This window comes from Oncorhynchus tshawytscha, linkage group LG13 (assembly GCF_018296145.1).
Source record: "Oncorhynchus tshawytscha isolate Ot180627B linkage group LG13, Otsh_v2.0, whole genome shotgun sequence".
Classification (NCBI taxonomy): Eukaryota; Metazoa; Chordata; class Actinopteri; order Salmoniformes; family Salmonidae; genus Oncorhynchus; species Oncorhynchus tshawytscha.
This window is the reverse complement of record NC_056441.1, coordinates 29,988,755-30,007,710: the sequence shown is the minus strand read 5'-3', so window position 1 is coordinate 30,007,710 and position 18,956 is coordinate 29,988,755. Positions and strand designations below refer to the sequence as shown.

The 18,956-nt window shown below is 40.6% G+C and overlaps 1 protein-coding gene across 2 annotated transcripts; it reads left to right on the top strand.

Annotated features, from left to right (window-relative positions):
- The first annotated feature begins 292 nt into the window (after nucleotides 1-292).
- LOC112264661 (LIX1-like protein) lies at nucleotides 293-18,136 on the top strand. 2 transcript variants are annotated; one of them, XM_042295505.1, is made up of 7 exons: nucleotides 293-817; nucleotides 1,870-2,033; nucleotides 6,632-6,772; nucleotides 6,969-7,064; nucleotides 7,985-8,062; nucleotides 13,178-13,432; nucleotides 17,470-18,136. In XM_042295505.1, the coding sequence occupies exons 1-6, from the start codon at nucleotides 496-498 to the stop codon at nucleotides 13,430-13,432; spliced, it is 1,056 nt and encodes a 351-aa protein (XP_042151439.1). In that variant the 5' UTR covers nucleotides 293-495; the 3' UTR covers nucleotides 17,470-18,136. The 2 variants fall into 2 exon arrangements, with proteins under 2 accessions (XP_042151439.1, XP_024297183.1); XM_024441415.2 differs by lacking the exon at nucleotides 17,470-18,136 and adding an exon at nucleotides 13,993-14,304.
- The last annotated feature ends 820 nt before the right edge of the window (nucleotides 18,137-18,956 follow it).

The following is an 18,956-nucleotide window of genomic DNA, read 5'->3' as shown; positions in this document are numbered from 1 at the left end:
GAGATTGATGGATGGGTGGGGTGTGTGGGTGGTTGGGGGTGGATGAATGGATGGATAGACAGTGTGTGTTGCTTTTATGGTTAAAGAATAGTCTGCTTTAAAGGTATCTACCACCGTGCTGTCACGGTCATTTACCAAAAACTTATGTAGCTACTATTTTTCCAATGTATAGCAATTTAAATCACATTAGCCACAGAATCCCTTTACAGTTTTGGTTACAGTAAATGGCCCATTCACAGCTCCCCATTTTCACGTCTCTGATGTCTCCGCCCCTACTCCAAGATTGACAGCCAAGCAGCCTAAACCTAATCCTCACAAAGACTAAAGGGATTGGCAGGATACATTTTTCTCCGTGAGGAAAACAGTGATTTTATTTATCACTGTCTTTTTTTGTTGCGTTGTTTTCATTTTCTATTACAATATCAGCGGGGAAACTAGTATTTTCATCACGAAATTTCTCTATTATCCCATACTTTTGACGTTTACGCTTCAACAATGGAATCTATCCGCACTCAGCGACTTCAACCAGGGATAGGATTTGGAGCTGGATCGACTGGAACCCTACGGTCTTCTCTCCGGCCTGGGGTTACAATGCCAACCGCACCTCTACTGCCTCCCCCGGCCTCTTTATGTGCTTCCTCTGGGCCGCCTCCGCCGCTTCAACTGCACAGTCTTCACGGCACTATTGGGAGTGCGGGGCTCGGAACAGGGATGGCTGGATTCGGTCTATGTAATCCAGGGAACCCGGCAGTCTTGAAGGAGGCGGTGGAGGCTGTTGTTCGGAGTTTTGCGAAGCATACTCAGGGCTATGGCAGAGGTAACCTGGAAAAAATTAGTCGCAGAATGTATGTCCTCCGACTTTCCCTGGTCGTGATTCAAATGCAACTAGTCGTGGTTAAAATGTAACCCACTGTAACTTTGATTAGGATAAAAAATGGAATTAAAATAGCCTAGTAGTGCATGTGCAACATGCAGATTGTGTCACCAAAACTAACCATTCAGTTTATAACAGTAGGCTACATGAACATACCGAGTTTATTATAGCCTATATTTTTGTCATGTCTAGCCTAATGACTACAGGATACAGTTGACTACAGGATACAGTTGTGTGCTCAATTTACATAGCATTTGGGCAATCCGACATTTGACACTTCAAGTCACCCACAATGCTTTAAACTAGGCCTAGCCAACATGTCATACTATCGTCCAAAAACCCAATCAATTAAATGTGAGTAGATAGACCTGTTAAATTTTCATTTACAGAAGTAGTATGATGTTACATACTCCTCATTTTTAGTTTATGTGGACTATTATAACTGTGTTTAAAGTCAACACAATTCAGACAGCTTCATTCAGTTCAATGTCTGTCAGTGGGTTGTTCCTTATTGTTTACTTATAAAATAAACAGGATGTTTTTGGCTATATCCATATATGTACAAAAGTAGTGTTAATGCTCACTCGTATGTAATAACCCACTGTGCCACTTTTATCCTTTCTTAAATCCAAACCTGCATGCCAAATAATAACACCAGACCATATTTAAAGGTAAACTCAGCAATTAGAACTTGAGATATTGACATGAGTGAGATGCAAGACTTCGCTCTCACAGTCACACACTGTATACGCATGTGCATGGGTTCACTTCACGCCGTCACAGCGTGGTAGCCACAGGACCAAAACAGTGGAGAACTTGAGCCTCGCACTTCAACCGTCTTAGCTGTTGCGGAAATTAGCCCACTATGCCATTTACGTTCTGCATCTGTCATATCGCTGAGTCCGCCTTTAAGACACCATGCAGAGGAACGTTAAACTATAATTGTATGTCTCCTCCAGTGAACGTTAAGCTGTGTCATTTTATGTCTCCTCCAGTGAATGTGGTGGAAGCCTTGCAAGAGTTCTGGCAGATGAAGCAGTCAAGAGGGGCAGACCTCAGGAATGGGGCGCTGGTGGTGTACGAGATGGTCCCATCAAACAACCCACCCTACGTTTGTTACGTCAGTCTTCCAGGGGGAAGCTGCTTTGGGAGTTTCCAGGTGAGCTAACCTGTGGCCGTAGGTGTTCTCAATATAGTTGTTGGCACTAAAACGTTGGTTTGCGCCTCAGGTGGAAGGCCCCCTGTATAGTATCACTGAGTTAGAGAAAATGCTTGAAAATTGTCTTTATTTTTACCACAACAGTACAATATAATGGTTTGACATTGCGTTGGTGTAGCTGCATAAATTAGCCTAACTTCCTTATATGGACATGACATTAGTGATTTATCCGGCCATACAACTCTACTCATGCACTAAAGCTCCCACCCAAATCAATTCTGCCAATCTGACCTCATTTCCTTTAGTACATTGCCCCGGATTTTCAGATCAAATGTCAATCACTGGGAGCCTCTTCTGGACTGTCATGAGAAATGTCAAGTGAGAGCAAAATTCGGCCTGGGTCATGTTTATTGGGGCACACTGTAGCAAAACGTTGTGCAATTGAAAACAATGTTTATGTAGTGTCTTTGTTTGCAAACTTCTAAATGTGCACCCATATTCTGCTGGAAGCATATGACACTTACAGCAGCAGACACTTTTATCCAAAGGGACTTACTGTACAGTGAGTGCATACATTTTTTGTATGTGATTCCTCTGAATCACGAAAATGTGCGTTTCTTATTAGAGAAGTCCATGTAGTCCCTCCGAGTTTCAGTCCGTTTGGTGCCTTATGAACATGACCCGGATGTTGCCGGGACTTACGGCTCACACTCTTGATAAAGCTGGCCTAAGTAACTAATCAAGTTAAAAGGCATCGTTGCATGTTTTACATACAGTGGGGAGAACAAGTATTTGATACACTGCGATTTAGCAGGTTTTCCTACTTACAAAGCATGTAGAGGTCTAATTTTTATCATAGGTACACTTAAACTGTGAGACGGAATCTAAAACAAAAATCCAGAAATTCACATTGTATGATTTTAAGTAATTAATTTGCATTTTATTGCATGTCAAAAGTATTTGATACATCAGAAAAGCAGAACTTAATATTTGGTACAGAAACCTTTGTTTGCAATTAGAGATCATATGTTTCCTGTAGTTCTTGACCAGGTTTTCACACACTGCAGCAGGGATTTTGGCCCACTCCTCCATACAGACCTTCTCCAGATAACTTCAGGTTTCGGGGCTGTCGCTGGACAATACGGACTTTCAGCTCCCTCCAAAGATTTTCTATTGGGTTCAGGTCTGGAGACTGGCTTGTTCTTCTCAGACCATATTTCAAAACTCAAGCTTTGTTTACAAAATAGATCAGTTGGTGTAGCAACTTGCTTAGCATAAATTGAAATAATTTGCTTTTTTTTTTTTACACAATTCAGACAGCTTAATTCAGTTCATTCAATTTAATGCCAAATGTCAAGATCAACATTATTCTTTGTGTATAATGTACGTGTTTTGTGTTTTGAATCTTTATACTGAACAATAATCTGTGATAGGTCTGTGTGTTGGTGATGATAAGGGCAATTTACTATACCATCAAGTTCCTAGATTAGTTGATCGTAATGATCAATACAGTAATCAGTAACCAAAATCACTCCAAGACCTTGAGATGCTTCTTTCGGAGCCACTCCTTAGTTGCCCTGGCTGTGTGTTTTGGGTCGTTGGCATGCTGGAAGACCCAGCCACTACCCATCTTCAATGCTCTTATTGAGGGAAGGAGGTTGTTGGCCAAGATCTCGCGATACATGGCCCCATCCATCCTCCCCTCAATACGGTGCAGTCGTCCTGTCCCCTTTGCAGAAAAGCATCCCCAAAGAATGATGTTTCCACCTCCATTCTTCACGGTTGGGATGGTGTTCTTGGGGTTGTACTCATCCTTCTTCTTCTTCTTCCAAACACGGCGAGTGGAGTTTAGACCAAAAAGCTCTATTTTTTTCTCTTCAGACCACATGACCTTCTCCCATTCCTCCTCTGGATCATCCAGATGGTCATTGGCAAACTTCAGACGGGCCTGGACATGTGCTGGCTTGAGCAAGGGGACCTTGCGTGTGCTGCAGGATTTTCATCCATGACGGCGTAGTGTGTTACTAATGGTTTTCTTTGAGACTGTGGTCCCAGCTCTCTTCAGGTCATTGACCAGGTCCTGCCGTGTAGTTCTGGGCTGATCCCTTACCTTCCTCATGATCATTGATGCCCAACGAGGTGAGATCTTGCATGGAGCCCCAGACCGAGGGTCATTTTCTAATAATTGCCACAACAGTTGTTGCCTTCTCACCAAGCTGCTTGCCTATTGTCCTGTAGCCCATCCCAGCCTTGTGCAGGTCTACAATTTATCCCTGATGTCCTTACACAGCTCTCTGGTCTTGGCCATTGTGGAGAGGTTGGAGTCTGTTTGATTGTGTGGACAGGTGTCTTTTATACAGGTAACGAGTTCAAACGTGTGCAGTTAATACAGGTAATGAGTGGAGAACAGGAGGGCTTCTTAAAGAAAAACGAACAGGTCTGTGAGAGCCGGAATTCTTACTGGTTGGTAGGTGATCAAATACTTACGTCATAACATGCAAATGAATTACTTAAAAATCATCTAATGTGATTTTCTGGATTTTTGTTTTAGATTCCACCTCTCACAGTTGAAGTGTCCCTATGATACAAATTACAGCCCTCTACATGCTTTGTAAGTAGGAAAACCTGCAAAATCAAATACTTGTTCTCCCCACTGTAGTTTATAACTTGAGCAGAACAGTTGAAGTGTGTGTATATACAGTACCAGTCAAAAGTTGGGACACACCTACTCATTCAAAAGTTTCTTTATTTTTACTATTTTCTACATTGTAGAATAATAGTGAAGACATCAACATTATGAAATATCACGTATGGAATCAAGTAGTAACAAAAAAAGTGTTAAACAAATCAAAAATATATTTTATATTTGAAATTCTTCAAAGTAACAACCCTTTGCCTTGATGACAGCTTTGTACACGCTTGACATTCTCTCAACCAGCTTCACCTGGAATGCTTTTCCAACAGTATGTTGATTACAACATGATTCCATATGTGTTATTTCATAGTGATGATGTTTTCACTATTATTCTACAATGTAGAAAATAGTAAAAATAAAGAAAACCCTTGAATGAGTAGGTACGTCCAAACTTTTGACTGGTACTGTGTATATCAAGTTTTTATTATTATTGGTTTGGGGGCTTGAACACACTCACAGCTAATGGCTGAATTGCAGTATACAGAAAAAAGAGAACTGTTAGCTGAAGAGTAAAGAAATGGAGAGTGATAAGTCTCCAGCTTCAGGCTGCTCTTGGTGAATGGTATAGTATGTATACTGTGAATCCCAGATTAAAGCAGTTTGCTGCCTCCCATCAGGATTACAAACCAAGATTAAATTCAATAGCTAACCATTGGCAAATCTCAAATAATAATCCCTGGATCTGAACCTTTGAGGTAAAACACACTGCCACATCAATAACTCTAGGCAGTTGGGTCCATCAAAAACATGTTAGCAAGGTGTAGGACAGCTTTCTCCAACTGATTTTCATTGGTGGACATAAAAGACTGTAAAAACACCAGGAAATCAACTCCAAGTTATTTTAATTTAAGAAATCTGTTCCCAAGTATTCCCACACGTAATAGAGAGACGTTTACATTTGCATACAGTCACAAGGTTTGAAATGGTTGTTTTAGTCAAACATTATATCTGTTTAGGCTTCTTGCGGTCAATTTGCAGTCTACAAATGATTTGTAATTATGTTTCGGCCCCCCAACCATCCGCTCAAGAAGAAACCGGCCCACGGCTGAGTCTAGTTGATGATCCCTGGTGTAGGACCCTACTTGTCTTCAGGCTTAGCATAAAAAAAAAAAAGGAAATATAAGGAAATTCAAGTTTAACTGAATTCATGATGTAGGAAACCACATTTGGCTGTTGACAAGTTCATTATCTATCTATGAACTTGTATACATAATTACATACAGTACAAGCCATATTCCTATCTTTGCTAAATAATCCACAGTATTATTGAAATAGTAAAGACTCCTTTAATGTACATTCTTATTTTTTTCAAATGTCATTTTAAATTCTAAATCATACAGTAAATATTAGACAACTTGAGCATTGTGCCTAACAGAATGTTCCATGGGAGAATGACATGTTTTGCCATTTCTTCCTCTCTTCGAATTGCTTGGCTGCAATGCATACTGGGATGGGAAACTCATCTGGTGGGTGGCTCATCTGGTTGTTATTAGAGCCAAACATTGAGCTTAGAAGGAGCTGTGAAACCCCTCCCCACATTCTCCCACTCATCCCTTTTGCACAGAGCCTCTCTTGCCCCTATCCTTCCTAACTCTCTTTCTTTCTTTGAGATAATAGCAATGAAGTGGAAGCATCGATATTACTTCAATGTAATTATGAAATATAAATAAGAAAATATTAACATTTTCAAATGCATAATCTTTCAACACCAAAAAATGTCACTATTAAAATGCACTTCTAAATGACTTCCAGAAGATCCATACAATAATTTGACCTAACCATCTTCCAGATCTGATATTGCATGTATCCATATCTCACAGGGTCATAATGCTTTGTGCCATAGGCTACATATATTTTTTGAGGACCATTCAGAAAAGTACTAAATATGCTTTACTTTCGGCAGTTTTGTCCAACCAAGGCTGAGGCAAGACGTAGTGCTGCCAAAATCGCTCTGATGAACTCGGTTTTCAACGAGCATCCTTCCCGCCGCATCACAGATGACTTCATTGAGAAGAGTGTATGTGAGGCCCTGGCCTCCTTTAATGTGAGTGTCATTGAATGTGTTTTTTCAGATAAAATGACTGACATTAACAGTAGCAGTGAGCACTGGTATTTAATATAGTCTTTACTGTAGCTCTTATTAATTAAAAGGTCATGTCCTTATGAGGGTAAGATTTTAATCTGATTGGGCTCTTAAGGAGAATAAGACTGGATGATTGGACTCTACGTGTCTTTTACAGGGAAACCGAGAAGAGGCAGACAACCCCAGCACAGGTATCGGGGCATTTCGCTTCATGCTGGAGTCCAACAAAGGAAAGTCAATGCTGGAGTTTCAGGTAAATAGAGGATGAAGGAACGCAAAGTTGTATTACTTGTAATGATACAGTGGATGTTACTGCAATGATACTTAAGAAAATGAATAGGTTGGACTGTATATGAGGCTAGTTTAGGAATGTTGCTGCCACTAACTATGGGTAATTACACAAAGCAGACCGATAACTATATTCTCATTTAGCTCTGTATTTCCAGTTCATAAAGAAAACTACAAGTTATTTCTGAGTGTTTATCAAAGTTGTTTGGCTTAATCACCTCTGCTTCATGACCTGGTTTCCCTGGTTTCCCAGGTTGAATGAAAAAACTATACAGTAGAACTTGATAAATGCAATGGTATAAGACTCATGACCACATGAACTAAAGCAGAGCATGCCAGTTTCAGAAGCAAATAGAACAATGTACAGCCATTGAACTGGGACTTGAGAACTGCAGCTCACTTAAAGACTTTGTACTCCAAAGTGCACATATCAGGAATCAACGACTAGAATATTAGACCCACTACATGAATGTGAGGGATCATGGGACCATCATGCGTGAAGAAGAGAATAGTAGCAGAAACCATGTATTCTCTGTGGTTCTAGGAATTGCGTATGAGAGCTTGTGGGTCCACCAAACAAATCTGGACTGTATTGCTGGCCTCTACTCTTTCATTGTTTGTCATCCATATCCACTGATCTAATGCATGGATTGGTCTTTGCTAAACCACAGTTCATGATTTAGGGTTCTATACATGCAAACAAATGAATGTTAGCTATAGACCTTTCTCCCTGTTAGCTTCCCCTAAAACCATCAACAAATCTTGTGACTTTGACATTAAAAACTTGCTTTCTTGCGATGACAATCAAACTTGAAATTGTGCTCTCCATCAGCACAGGCACACAAAAATGCTTCTTGTCGATGCTGAACTGTGTTTTCCTTTCAGGAATTGATGACAGTCTTTCAGCTGCTGCACTGGAATGGAAGCCTGAAGGCCATGAGAGAGAGACAATGCTCCCGTCAAGTAAGAACTCATTTGGATAAGAGTACTGATTAAAGGTCCAATGCAGTTGTTTTTATCTCAGTATCAAATAATTTCTGGGTAACAAGTACCTTACTGTGATTGTTTCTTTTCGACCATTTTAATTTAAAGCAAAAATCGCTGTCTATATAGCTGTGGTGAGGAGGGGAAAACTGAAAATTAGGTTTGGAACATTCTTATTTGTCTTAACTAATTTATCGCATGGTGATGTTACCATGGAAGGCCACAATTCCCTCCCACCAAAACAGGCTGAAATGTCATGCAGTCTTTTCAAACAGCTCTTACACTTAAAGTGCACTATCCTCATTATCACAATTTTACAGTATTCCTCATAGTGTGGAAATATACACTGTGGCCCGTTTATTAGGTACACCACCCCGTTCACAAAAATGGTTTGCTCCTATAGACAGTGAGACACGTGGCCGTGGCTTGCTATATAAAGCAGGCAGACAAGCTTTGAGCGTAGTATAATCATCGGTGCCAAGCACGAAAGTTCCACTATCTCAGAAACGTCCTGCCTCTTGGACTTTTCACACATGACAGTGTTTAGAGTTAACCAAAAAATGTCTAGTCAGCGGCAGTCCTGTGGGCGAAAACATATCATTGATGAGAGTTCTAAGAGAATGGCAAGAATCGAACAGGCAAATAACGGCGCAGTACAAAGGTGGTCATCTCGGGAACTCATCTCAGACCCCCCTTTGACTCTAAAACAGCCTGAATTCTTCAGAGCATGGAAACGTTGCTCAATTGGTATTAAGAGACCTAACATGTGCCAGGAAAACATTCCCCACACCATTACACCACCAGCCTGTACTGTTGACACCAGGCAGGATGGGTCCATAGACTGCTTACGCCAAATCCTGACTCTGCCATTCGCATTTACGCAACAGGCATTTACAGACCAAGCTATGTTTTTCCACTCCTCAGTGTTGGTGATCATGTGCTCACTGGAGCTGCTTCTTTTTGTTTTTAGCTGATAGGAGTGGAACATTGTGTGGTTGTCTGCTGCAATAGACCATCTGTGACAAGGACCAACGAGTTGTGCGTTCTGAGATGCCGTTCTGCACACCGCTGTTCTAATGTGCCGTTATTTTCCTGTGTGTAGCCTACCTGTTACCTTGCACTATTCTTGCCATCCTCCTTCGACCTCTGATCAACGAGCTGTTTTCACCCACAGGACTGCCGCTGACTGGATGTTTTTGTTTGTCGCAAAATTCTCAGTAAAACCTAGACACTGTCGTGCGTGAAAAGCCCAGGAGGCCGGACGTTTCAGAGATACTGTCTGCCTGCTTCATATAGCAAACCACAGCCACGTGACTCACTGTCTGTAGAAGCTAACAATTTTGGTGAACGGGGTGGTGTACCTAGTAAACTCGCCACTGACTGTACATCATCAGTCACAGGCTTCATTAAGAAATGTGTTGATGAGGATGTACCCACAATAACAATCCGGACATACCACAACCAAAAACCCTGGATGAACAGAGATATCCGTTAAGTGCTAACAGCCCGTACTGCAGCATTCAATGTCTGCAGAATGAACCACAATGACTTGGTGATGCGTGTACAAGGCAAGCAGGTACGAGCTCCGCAAATCCATTAGGGACGATAAAAGACAGTAGAGATGCAAACTTGAATTTATGTTTGACAACTGAGATTCATGTCGCATGTGGCAAGGACTACAGAATATCACAGACTACAAAGGAAAATCCAGCTGTAGTGCCCATCGAAGCCTCCATCCCAGACAAGCTTAGCACATTCTATGCTCAATTCGAGGCAGACAATACTGAGCCATCCAGGAAGACTCTCGCACATGGTCGTCCGGAGCAGCTTTCGCTCTCCAAGGCTGATGTAAGGAAAACTCTTGAGTGAACACTCACAAATTTGCCGGACCAGATAGCTTCCCTGGCCGCATCCTCAGAGTGTGTGCTGACCAGTTGCCGGGCATCTTCTCAGACATCTTTAACCTGACTCTGTCCCAGGCTGTAGTCCACCACCACCGCCCCAGTGCCCAAGGTGACTTGCCCAAATGAGAAACGCCACGTACCGCTCACCTCGGGCATTATAAAGTGCTTCAAGAATCTGGTCATGGGACACTGGACCCACTCCAATTTGCCTATCGCTCCAACAGATCCATTTCCATTGCTATTCACATGGCCTTAACACATCTTGACAAGAGGAACACCTACTGTATGTGAGAATGTTGCTCATCGACTACATTTCAACATTCAACACTATTGTTCCCTCCAAGCTTGACACCAAGCTCAGAGCCATGGATCTGGACACATCCTCTGCAGCTGGATCGTGGACTTCCTGACGGGCAGGCCGCAGGCTGTGAGGATTGGCAACAACATCTCCTCCACACTGACTCTTAACACAGTGGCCACCCAGGACTGTATCGTCCGTCCTCTGCTGAACTCCTATTCACCTACGACTGCATGGCTTTGTACTTAACCAACTCCATCATCAAGTTTGTTGACGACACAACGGTTGTAGGCCTGTAACCAACAATGACGCGTCAGCCTAAAGGGAGAAGGTAAGTAAACTGCCATTGTGGTGACACACACCTGGTGTAAAAGATGGAAAATATAACTCAATCATAACTGTCAAGCAACAGAATAACTGATCAAACTAAACATTTATTGGAGAGCAAAAACAGTAATTTGATTGACAGTTTCCATTAAATCCCTCTGCAGTTTTGGAGAAGAAATCATAGCACTTATCCTTACACACTGCTAGTGATAATGTTTAATCATAACTCAAATGGTACAGCCAACACTGTATCTCAGTTCAACATACAGAAAGTACAGAATGGGGGTGAAACTCACTAAAGATAATGAGTAACATGGTCTGATTTACACTGGCTTGAGTTAGGATGGAATGTCATGCTGAAGGATCTCTAAACCACATTGTGTGGGCTGAATAAATGCCTATGGAGGTATTCCGTTCAAGGCAGAGTCGTGTGACCTCAACGTTTGTGTGCAGACCTCATTATCTCATGCATCTTACTGAACATACAGAAACAACTTTTAAGGTGTCAACTACAGTATGAGCCTTGATCAGTTTGACAAGTTTGCATTTTTCTTTCTGATCTCAAAAATCAAAAATATTCACACAACTAACTTTTTATGTATTTAACCTTTATTTAACTAGGCAAGTCAGTTAATAATCCCTCACCCTTCATGTTTGCTAATATAAAAATGGCAGCTTTCTGACATCGTTATTGCAGTAAGAGGGTCAATTCGGGCAACTTCCAATATATTAATTAGAGGTCGACCGATTAATCGGAATTGCCGTTTAATTAGGGCCAATTTCAAGTTTTGATAACAATCGGTATTTTTGGACATGTATATTTTACACCTTTATTTAATCGTTATTTAACTAGGCAAATCCGTTAACACATTCTTATTTTCAATGACAGCCTAGGAACGGTGGGTTAACTGCCTCGTTCAGGGGCAGAACGACAGATCTTCACCTTGTCAGCTCGGGGGATCCAATCTTGCAACCTTACAGTTAACTAGTCCAATGCTCTAACCACCTGCCTCTCATTGCAGTCCACGAGGAGACTGCCTGTTACGCAAATGCAGTAAGGTAAGTTGCTAGCTAGCATTAAACTTAACTTATAAAAAACAATCAATCATAATCACTAGTTAAGTACACATGGTTGATGATATTACTAGTTTATCTAGCGTGTCCTGCGTTGCATATAATCTGACTGTGCATATAAGTATCTGACTGAGCGGTGGTAGGCAGCAGCAGGCTCGTAAGCATTCATTCAAACAGCACTTTTGTGCGTTTTGCCAGCAGCTCTTCGTTGTGCGTCAAGCATTGCGCTGTTTATGACTTCAAGCCTATCAACTCCCGAGATGAGGCTGGTGTAACCGATGTGAAATGGCTAGCTAGTTAGTGGGGTGCATGCTAATAGCATTTCAAACATCACTCGCTCTGAGTCTTGGAGTAGTTGTTCCCCTTGCTCTGCATGGGTAACGTTGCTTCGAGGGTGGCAGTTGTCATTGTGTTCCTGGTTCGAGCCCAGGGAGGAGCGAGGAGAGGAATGGAAGCTATACTGCTACACTGGCAATACAGAAGTGCCTATAAGAACATCCAATAGTCAAAGGTTAATGACATACAAATGGTATAGAGGGAAATAGTCCTATAATAACTACAATCTAAAACCTCTTACCTGGGAATATTGAAGACTCATGTTAAAAGGAACCACCAGCTTTCATATGTTATGTTCTGAGCAAGGAACTTAAATGTTAGCTTTCTTACATGGCACATATTGCACTTTTACTTTCTTCTCCAACACTTTGTTTTTGCATTATTTAAACCAAATTGAACATGTTTCATTATTTACGAGGTTAAATTGATTTTGATGTATTATATTAAGTTCAAATACGTGTTCATTCAGTATTGTTGTAATTGTCATTATTACAAATAAAAAATAAAAATTGTCCGATTTAATCGGTAGCAGCTTTTTTGGTCCTCCCATAATCGGTATCGGTATTGAAAAATCATAATCGGTCGACCTCTAGTATTAATTCACCTAAATAATCAAATTTGTGCCTCAACCCTGGCTTTTGCCAATCTACTCCATTCAGATCTGAAGTCTAAGAGGAGGAAGAGAAGCCAGCAACTCCATGATTTGGATAGATACGACTTGTATTGTGTTTTTCTAGGGTTACAGAGTGCTCTCGCCTTGTGTGTCCCTTGACTGATTAGGTACTCTCTTTGGTCTGGTCTTATGCCTTTCATCTCAGTGGTTAAGGAGAGGAGCTGAGCCACTGGAGTAATTAGCGCTTCCAGATGTCTCACATTCCTCATGTGAATTGATGTTATTGCTGGCCATGCAGCTTGCTTATTGTGCACAAAATTTGTGGTTCCAGGTCATTTCATGTCCAGGCATTTCTGGATCATTTAACATCATCTGGAACTAAATCAAACCTGCACTGCTAGGAAACCAGTACTGTTGAAAAATATAATGATTTAATGGAGCACCTCCTACCCAGCTAGCCTGGATTTCTAATGATCTAGGCCGTGGTGTGAATAAGGTCCATTTCGGCCAAACAAATGTTTGATTTTGCTTTCCCCTAACAGGAAGTGCTGGCTCACTACTCCCATCGGGCGCTGGATGATGACATGCGTACCCAAATGGCTGCTGATTGGGTGAACCGGGAGCAAGGCTTGGCTAGCACCATCGCCCAGGAGGTGGCGGCAACAGATCAAGAACTTGAGGAGGCCAGGCTGGCCGGTCAGGAGCTGCGCTTCCACAAGGAAAAGAAGGACATCCTGATGCTGGCTGTTGGCCAACTGGGTGCAGCCAACAATGCCACCCTGCCTTCAACCTGCTAGGTATATGCTGGATTACAACCCCATAACTAGATTAATTTCTATCTTCCCACATTGACTTCCCCCTCGTGATTCTCAAAGGTCTCCATAGGTGTGGAAAAAGTTCTAGTAACTCTGCATAGCTTCCACTATATGGCTTTTACCTATTCAGTCCGACAGATCTGCCCTTTCGGAGTCAAGGGCAGATGGAAGGAAGTTGGTTTGGAATCTGGCCTTAGAGATGGAACAGTGGCCAATACCATTGATTTGATAGAGGCTAACAAGGCAGCCATTTAGGAGCTTTGAATTATAAACAGTTAGTGTTTTTCCAGCCAGTGCTAACACACCTGATTCAGCTAATGAAAGTCTTGACAATAAGTTGATTAGTTGAATCAGATATGTTTGCGCTGGTTTAGAACAAAGTCTTGTGCATGCTATGGGTCTTCTGGACCACGACTGAAGAATTGTTACATAAAAGTTTAAGTAATTGAGGTCATTTTGTGCTGCCAAATTGTTGAGTTTGTGAAATTCACGTGGAATAATGAACTGTTACCATTCTTCTCATTCCCTTTCTATACTTGTAGACAACTCTACCACATGGGTGGAATTAAATCCCAGGACCTGCCTTTGCTAATGATTGTACATGACATCATCTCAAGGATATTGTCACAGAAAGATCTTACACGCCAAACTAGACCAATGTCTGTCACTTAAATCTATCTCACTAGATTTTCTGCATGAAGGATTTTGAAAGTTATTTGAATGTTACATAATTTACTCACATACAGTTGAAGTCGGAAGTTTACATACACCTTAGCCAAATACATTTAAACTCAGCTTTTCACAATTCCTCACATTTAATCAGAGTAAAAATTCCCTGTCTTAGGTCAGTTAGGATCACCACTTTATTTTAAGAATGTGAAATAGTAGAGAGAATGATTTATTTCAGCTTTTATTTCTTTCTTCACATTCCCAGTTGGTCAGAAGTTTACATACACTTATTTGGTAGCATTGCCTTTAATTGTTTAACTTGGGTCAAACATTTCGGGTAGCCTTCCACAAGCTACCCACAATAATATGGGTGAATGTTGGCCCATTCCTCCTGACAGAGCTGGTGTAACTGAGTCAGGTTTGTAGGCCTCCTTGCTCGCACACAATTTTTCAGTTCTGTCCACAAATGTTCTATAGGATTGAGGTCAGGGCTTTGTGATGGCCACTCCAATACCTTGACTTTGTTGTCCTTAAGCCATTTTGTCACAACTTTGGAAGTATGCGTGGGGTCATTGTCGATTCGGAAGACCCATTTGCGATCAAGCTTTAACTTCCTGGCTGATGTCTTGAGATGTTGCTCCATTATATCCACATAATTGTCCATCCTCATGATGCCATCTATTTTGTGATTTGCACCAGTTCCTTCTGCAGCAAAGCACCCCCACAACATGATGCTGCCACCCCCGTGCTTCACGGTTGGGATGGTGTTCTTCGGCTTGCAAGCATCCCCTTTTTCCTCCAAACATAATGATGGTCATTATGGCCAAAAAGTTCTATTTTTGTTTCATCTGACCAGAGGACATTTCTCCAAAAAGTACGATCTTTGTCCCCATGTGCAGTTGCAAACCGTAGTCTGGCTTTTTTAATGGCAGTTTTGGAGAAGTGGCTTCTTCCTTGCTGAGCGGCCTTTCAGGTTATGTCGATATAGGACTCGTTTTACTGTGGATATAGATACTTTTGTATCCGTTTCCTCCAGCATCTTCACAAGGTCCTTTGCTGCGGTTCTGGGATTGATTTGCACTTTCCTCACCAAAGTACGTTAATTTCTAGGAGACAGAACGTGTCTCCTTCCTGACTGGAATGACGGCTGCGTGGTCCCATGGTGTTTATACTTGCATTTTATTGTTTGAACAGATGAACGTGGTACATTCAGGCATTTCGAAATTGCTCCCAAGGATGCTGCAGACTTGTGGAGGTCTCCAATTTTTTTTCTGAGATCTTGGCTGATTTCTTTTGATTTTCCAATGATGTCAAGCAGGGAGGCACTGTGTTTGAAGGTAGGCCTTGAAATACATCCAAAGGTACACCTCCAATTGACTCAAATGTCAATTAGCCTATCAGAAGCTTCTAAACTCTTGAAATCATTTTCTGGAATTTTCCAAGCTGTTTAAAGGCACAGTCAACTTAGTGTATGTAAACATCTGACCAACTGGAATTGTGATACAGTGAATTAAATGTGACATCGTCTGTCTGTCTAAAGAATTGTTGGGAAAATTACTTATGTCGTGCAAAGTCCTAACCGACTTGCCAAAACTATAGTATGTTAACAAGAAATTTGTGGAGTGGTTGAAAAAATAGTTTTCATGACTCCAAACTAAGTGTTTGTAAACTTGACTTCAACTGTATATATATATATATATATATATATATATATATATATGTGTGTGTATATATATATGTGTGTGTATGAATAGCTATTACATTACTGATCTTATATACAGATTTTGGATCTTAATTTGATCAATCCTTTGTTGCTAAGTATTTTCCTGCACTGCAGGAAATGCAGATGAGCTTTGTGATTTACATAAATTCAAACTAACACACGGTTATATTAATAGCATTGCACTTTTGGCCAGATAATAGCCGAACCACTGATCAATAATATTATGGACAAAATGTTCATATCTTGTTGCTGCAGGATTGTTTTGCTGTGAAAATACAGGTCAAATTAAGATCCTATATCTGTAGAGTATCTTAAGTGATAGCCAGCCTTATTTTCAAAGAAAGAACCGCTTCACCAATTCAAACTGATTTGCCTTGCGTTGCTTGTTCGAATGGATCATTCACAAGAATGTCAGTTATCCAGCAGTGTTGGAAAAACTGCTCTTAATGCAGCTTAATGACTAATCGTTCAGCGTTATCATTCATTTTAAACTCTTATTTGGCTAACACTTAAAGTAATTTAGACGATACTGATATGCGGATTGACCAGTGCATTGGCATTAACAACTCTGTAATGTGAGAATTGTGTGCAAAACAAAAACCTAGCATACACAGTGCACAAATGTAAGTGTTTGTAGGAATATATGGATTGCACTTTCCCCCAAACTACAAGTTACTCTCAAGGTAAAAAAATAAATAAAATATTGAGGCATTTTGGCAGTAATACACTTCCATAGATAAATAAAAAGGACAAACAAATAAATGTATGGTGAGTTACCCATGGTTGTTATGGCAATTGTCTGGCTACCATTAACATATACATTGTCAAAAAAACGTTGTACTTAAGGAATTAAGTTGTTTAATATTTGGTTCCCACTTTTATATAAAGTATAACTAAAACTACCAATCTTACCTGGTTGTAATTACATTAGCAGGTACATTGTTCACATTGTTGTAAGAGTACTGTTGCCTGTTTTAACCCAATCAATTTCAGTTTGTTGCAACATTTTTACACATGTAATTTGTATCCAGATTGATCAAATGTGTACCTACACTGAACCTGTCTGTGTAATTACATATTTTTTTGACATTTAGCAGACACTAATCCAGAGTGATTTTTGGTAGTGAGTGCATACATTTTCCGACTTTTTTTCATACTGGTCCCCTGTGGGAAACGAACCCACAACCCTGGCGTTGCAAGCGCCATGCTCTACTAACGGAGTTATTAAGTGACGCTTAATATAACGTGGGACTAACGTTTGAGTGTAATTCCTTTTAACACAGGCGGCAATCTTTTTATTACCCTGCCTTCTAGCTTATCAAGATGTGCATGATTCATAAATCCATTATAACAACATGTTATCTATATACACTTATTTGTTTTATACTGTTCTTATGTATTTTATATGACCCATTTTAAATTGTTACTTTTTTTTACTCCGTGTAGGTTTGTATTTCGATTTATATACATAAGATGCAATAAAGCAGTCAAAAACAACTCACTGCTTCCAATGCCTTCCATTATGAATTAATGAAAATGTAGTTTGCTGGAACACACTTCCTCATGACAAAGTCAGCTCTGCTAAAGAAAACAATCTCAGATTAAGTCTGTTTTTCCACTAATACAGACTCCGAAGTGCCTTTCTCCTGTCCTACGTCAAGTTCCAGAAGAGGGGGTCGTTGAAGTCCAGACACAGTGGGAGGGCTATTACTGCAGATCCGTGGTTCAGGCACTGTGCCTCCTAACTGACAGAGTTGCACATACTGTAGGACAGGGGTAGCTTGAGAGGCCCTCGATGTCCTTGAAAGCCTGGTTAACAATGCGTCCCCTGCACTGGTCACAGTTGAAGTGTCCGCAGACCAGCTGAGTCTCAGAGGAGATGCAGCTCTGGCAGTGCGGTGGGTCGAGGCTCAGGGAAAGCCTACAGGTCTGAGGGCTAATCTCCTTCCTGGCAACATGTACCATTGTCTCCTCCGCTGGCAAGCTGTTTCAGGAGGATGAAGGAAACAAATGTCCATTACCTCTTAAAAAGTGTACAGCGAAAAAAATAAAAATAAACTGCCATTAATTTCAGTCTTATAGTATACACTATACACTCACATATGTATTTATTTTGACAGTGAAGCTTAAACTTTTAATTTGGCTCTATACTCCAGCATTTTGGAAGTGAGATCAAATGTTTTATATGATGCGACAGTACAAAAGGTCACCTTCACTTTCAGGATATTTTCATATTTAACTATTTTCCCGTTTTAGAAATGAAAGCACTATGTATCCAGACCCCCCCCCCCATTTGAAGGTGTCATACATACTAGGATACATTTCCTGTATTAAGTAGTCAAAAGTTTTGTAATTAGCCCTATATTCCTAGCACACAATGACTACGTCAAGCTTGTGACTACAAACTTGTTGGATGCATTTTCAGTTTGTTTTGGATTATGTTGTTCCCAATAGAAATTAATGGTAAATAATTTGAGTCACTTTCGTAAATAAGAATAGAATGTTTCTGAACAGTGCAATATTAATGCGGATAATCATGAATGAATTGTAAACAATGATGAGTGAGAAAGTTACAAGAAAAAATATACCCCCAAGACATGCGAACCTCTCACCCTTACCTATAACAGGGGAGGTAAAACAGATATGTATGAAAATACCCCAAAATAAAAGGTGACATTATGTACTGTCGCCTCATATGAAACATTGGATCTCAAATTCAAAATGCTGGAGTATAGAGCCAAATTAAAAGTTTAGCTTCACTGTCCAGTGTTGGCTATACTGTAGCTTCTAAACTGAACATGTAAATGGTATATTCTTAGGCCCATGGAAATATTTGACAACTCTAGTTCAACAAAGTGTCTGAGTGAGTTCGAAAAAGAACATGGTCAGGTCACCACCATTCTAAAGCACTACATTTTAACCCAGGATCCATACATTGTTAGTTTTGGTTGTGTATCACCAGCTATAACTCAATGTATGTTTAAGGATTTTAGTCAGTTAAAGTTACGATAACCCAAAAGAATGTTACCCATTAGAATATAGAGGAGTATAAATTCCATGTACTTTTTACTACAACTCTCTTGTCTGAGCATTATACAGTTGAAGTTGGAAGTT

Bases quoted from the DNA above. Each gene is read 5' to 3' on its own strand.
- LOC112264661 (XM_042295505.1), top strand. From the start codon at position 496: ATGGAATCTATCCGCACTCAGCGACTTCAACCAGGGATAGGATTTGGA. The intron at 6,773-6,968 runs GTGAGTGTCATT...TGTCTTTTACAG, and splicing joins AGGCCCTGGCCTCCTTTAAT to GGAAACCGAGAAGAGGCAGA. The intron at 8,063-13,177 runs GTAAGAACTCAT...TTCCCCTAACAG, and splicing joins AGAGACAATGCTCCCGTCAA to GAAGTGCTGGCTCACTACTC.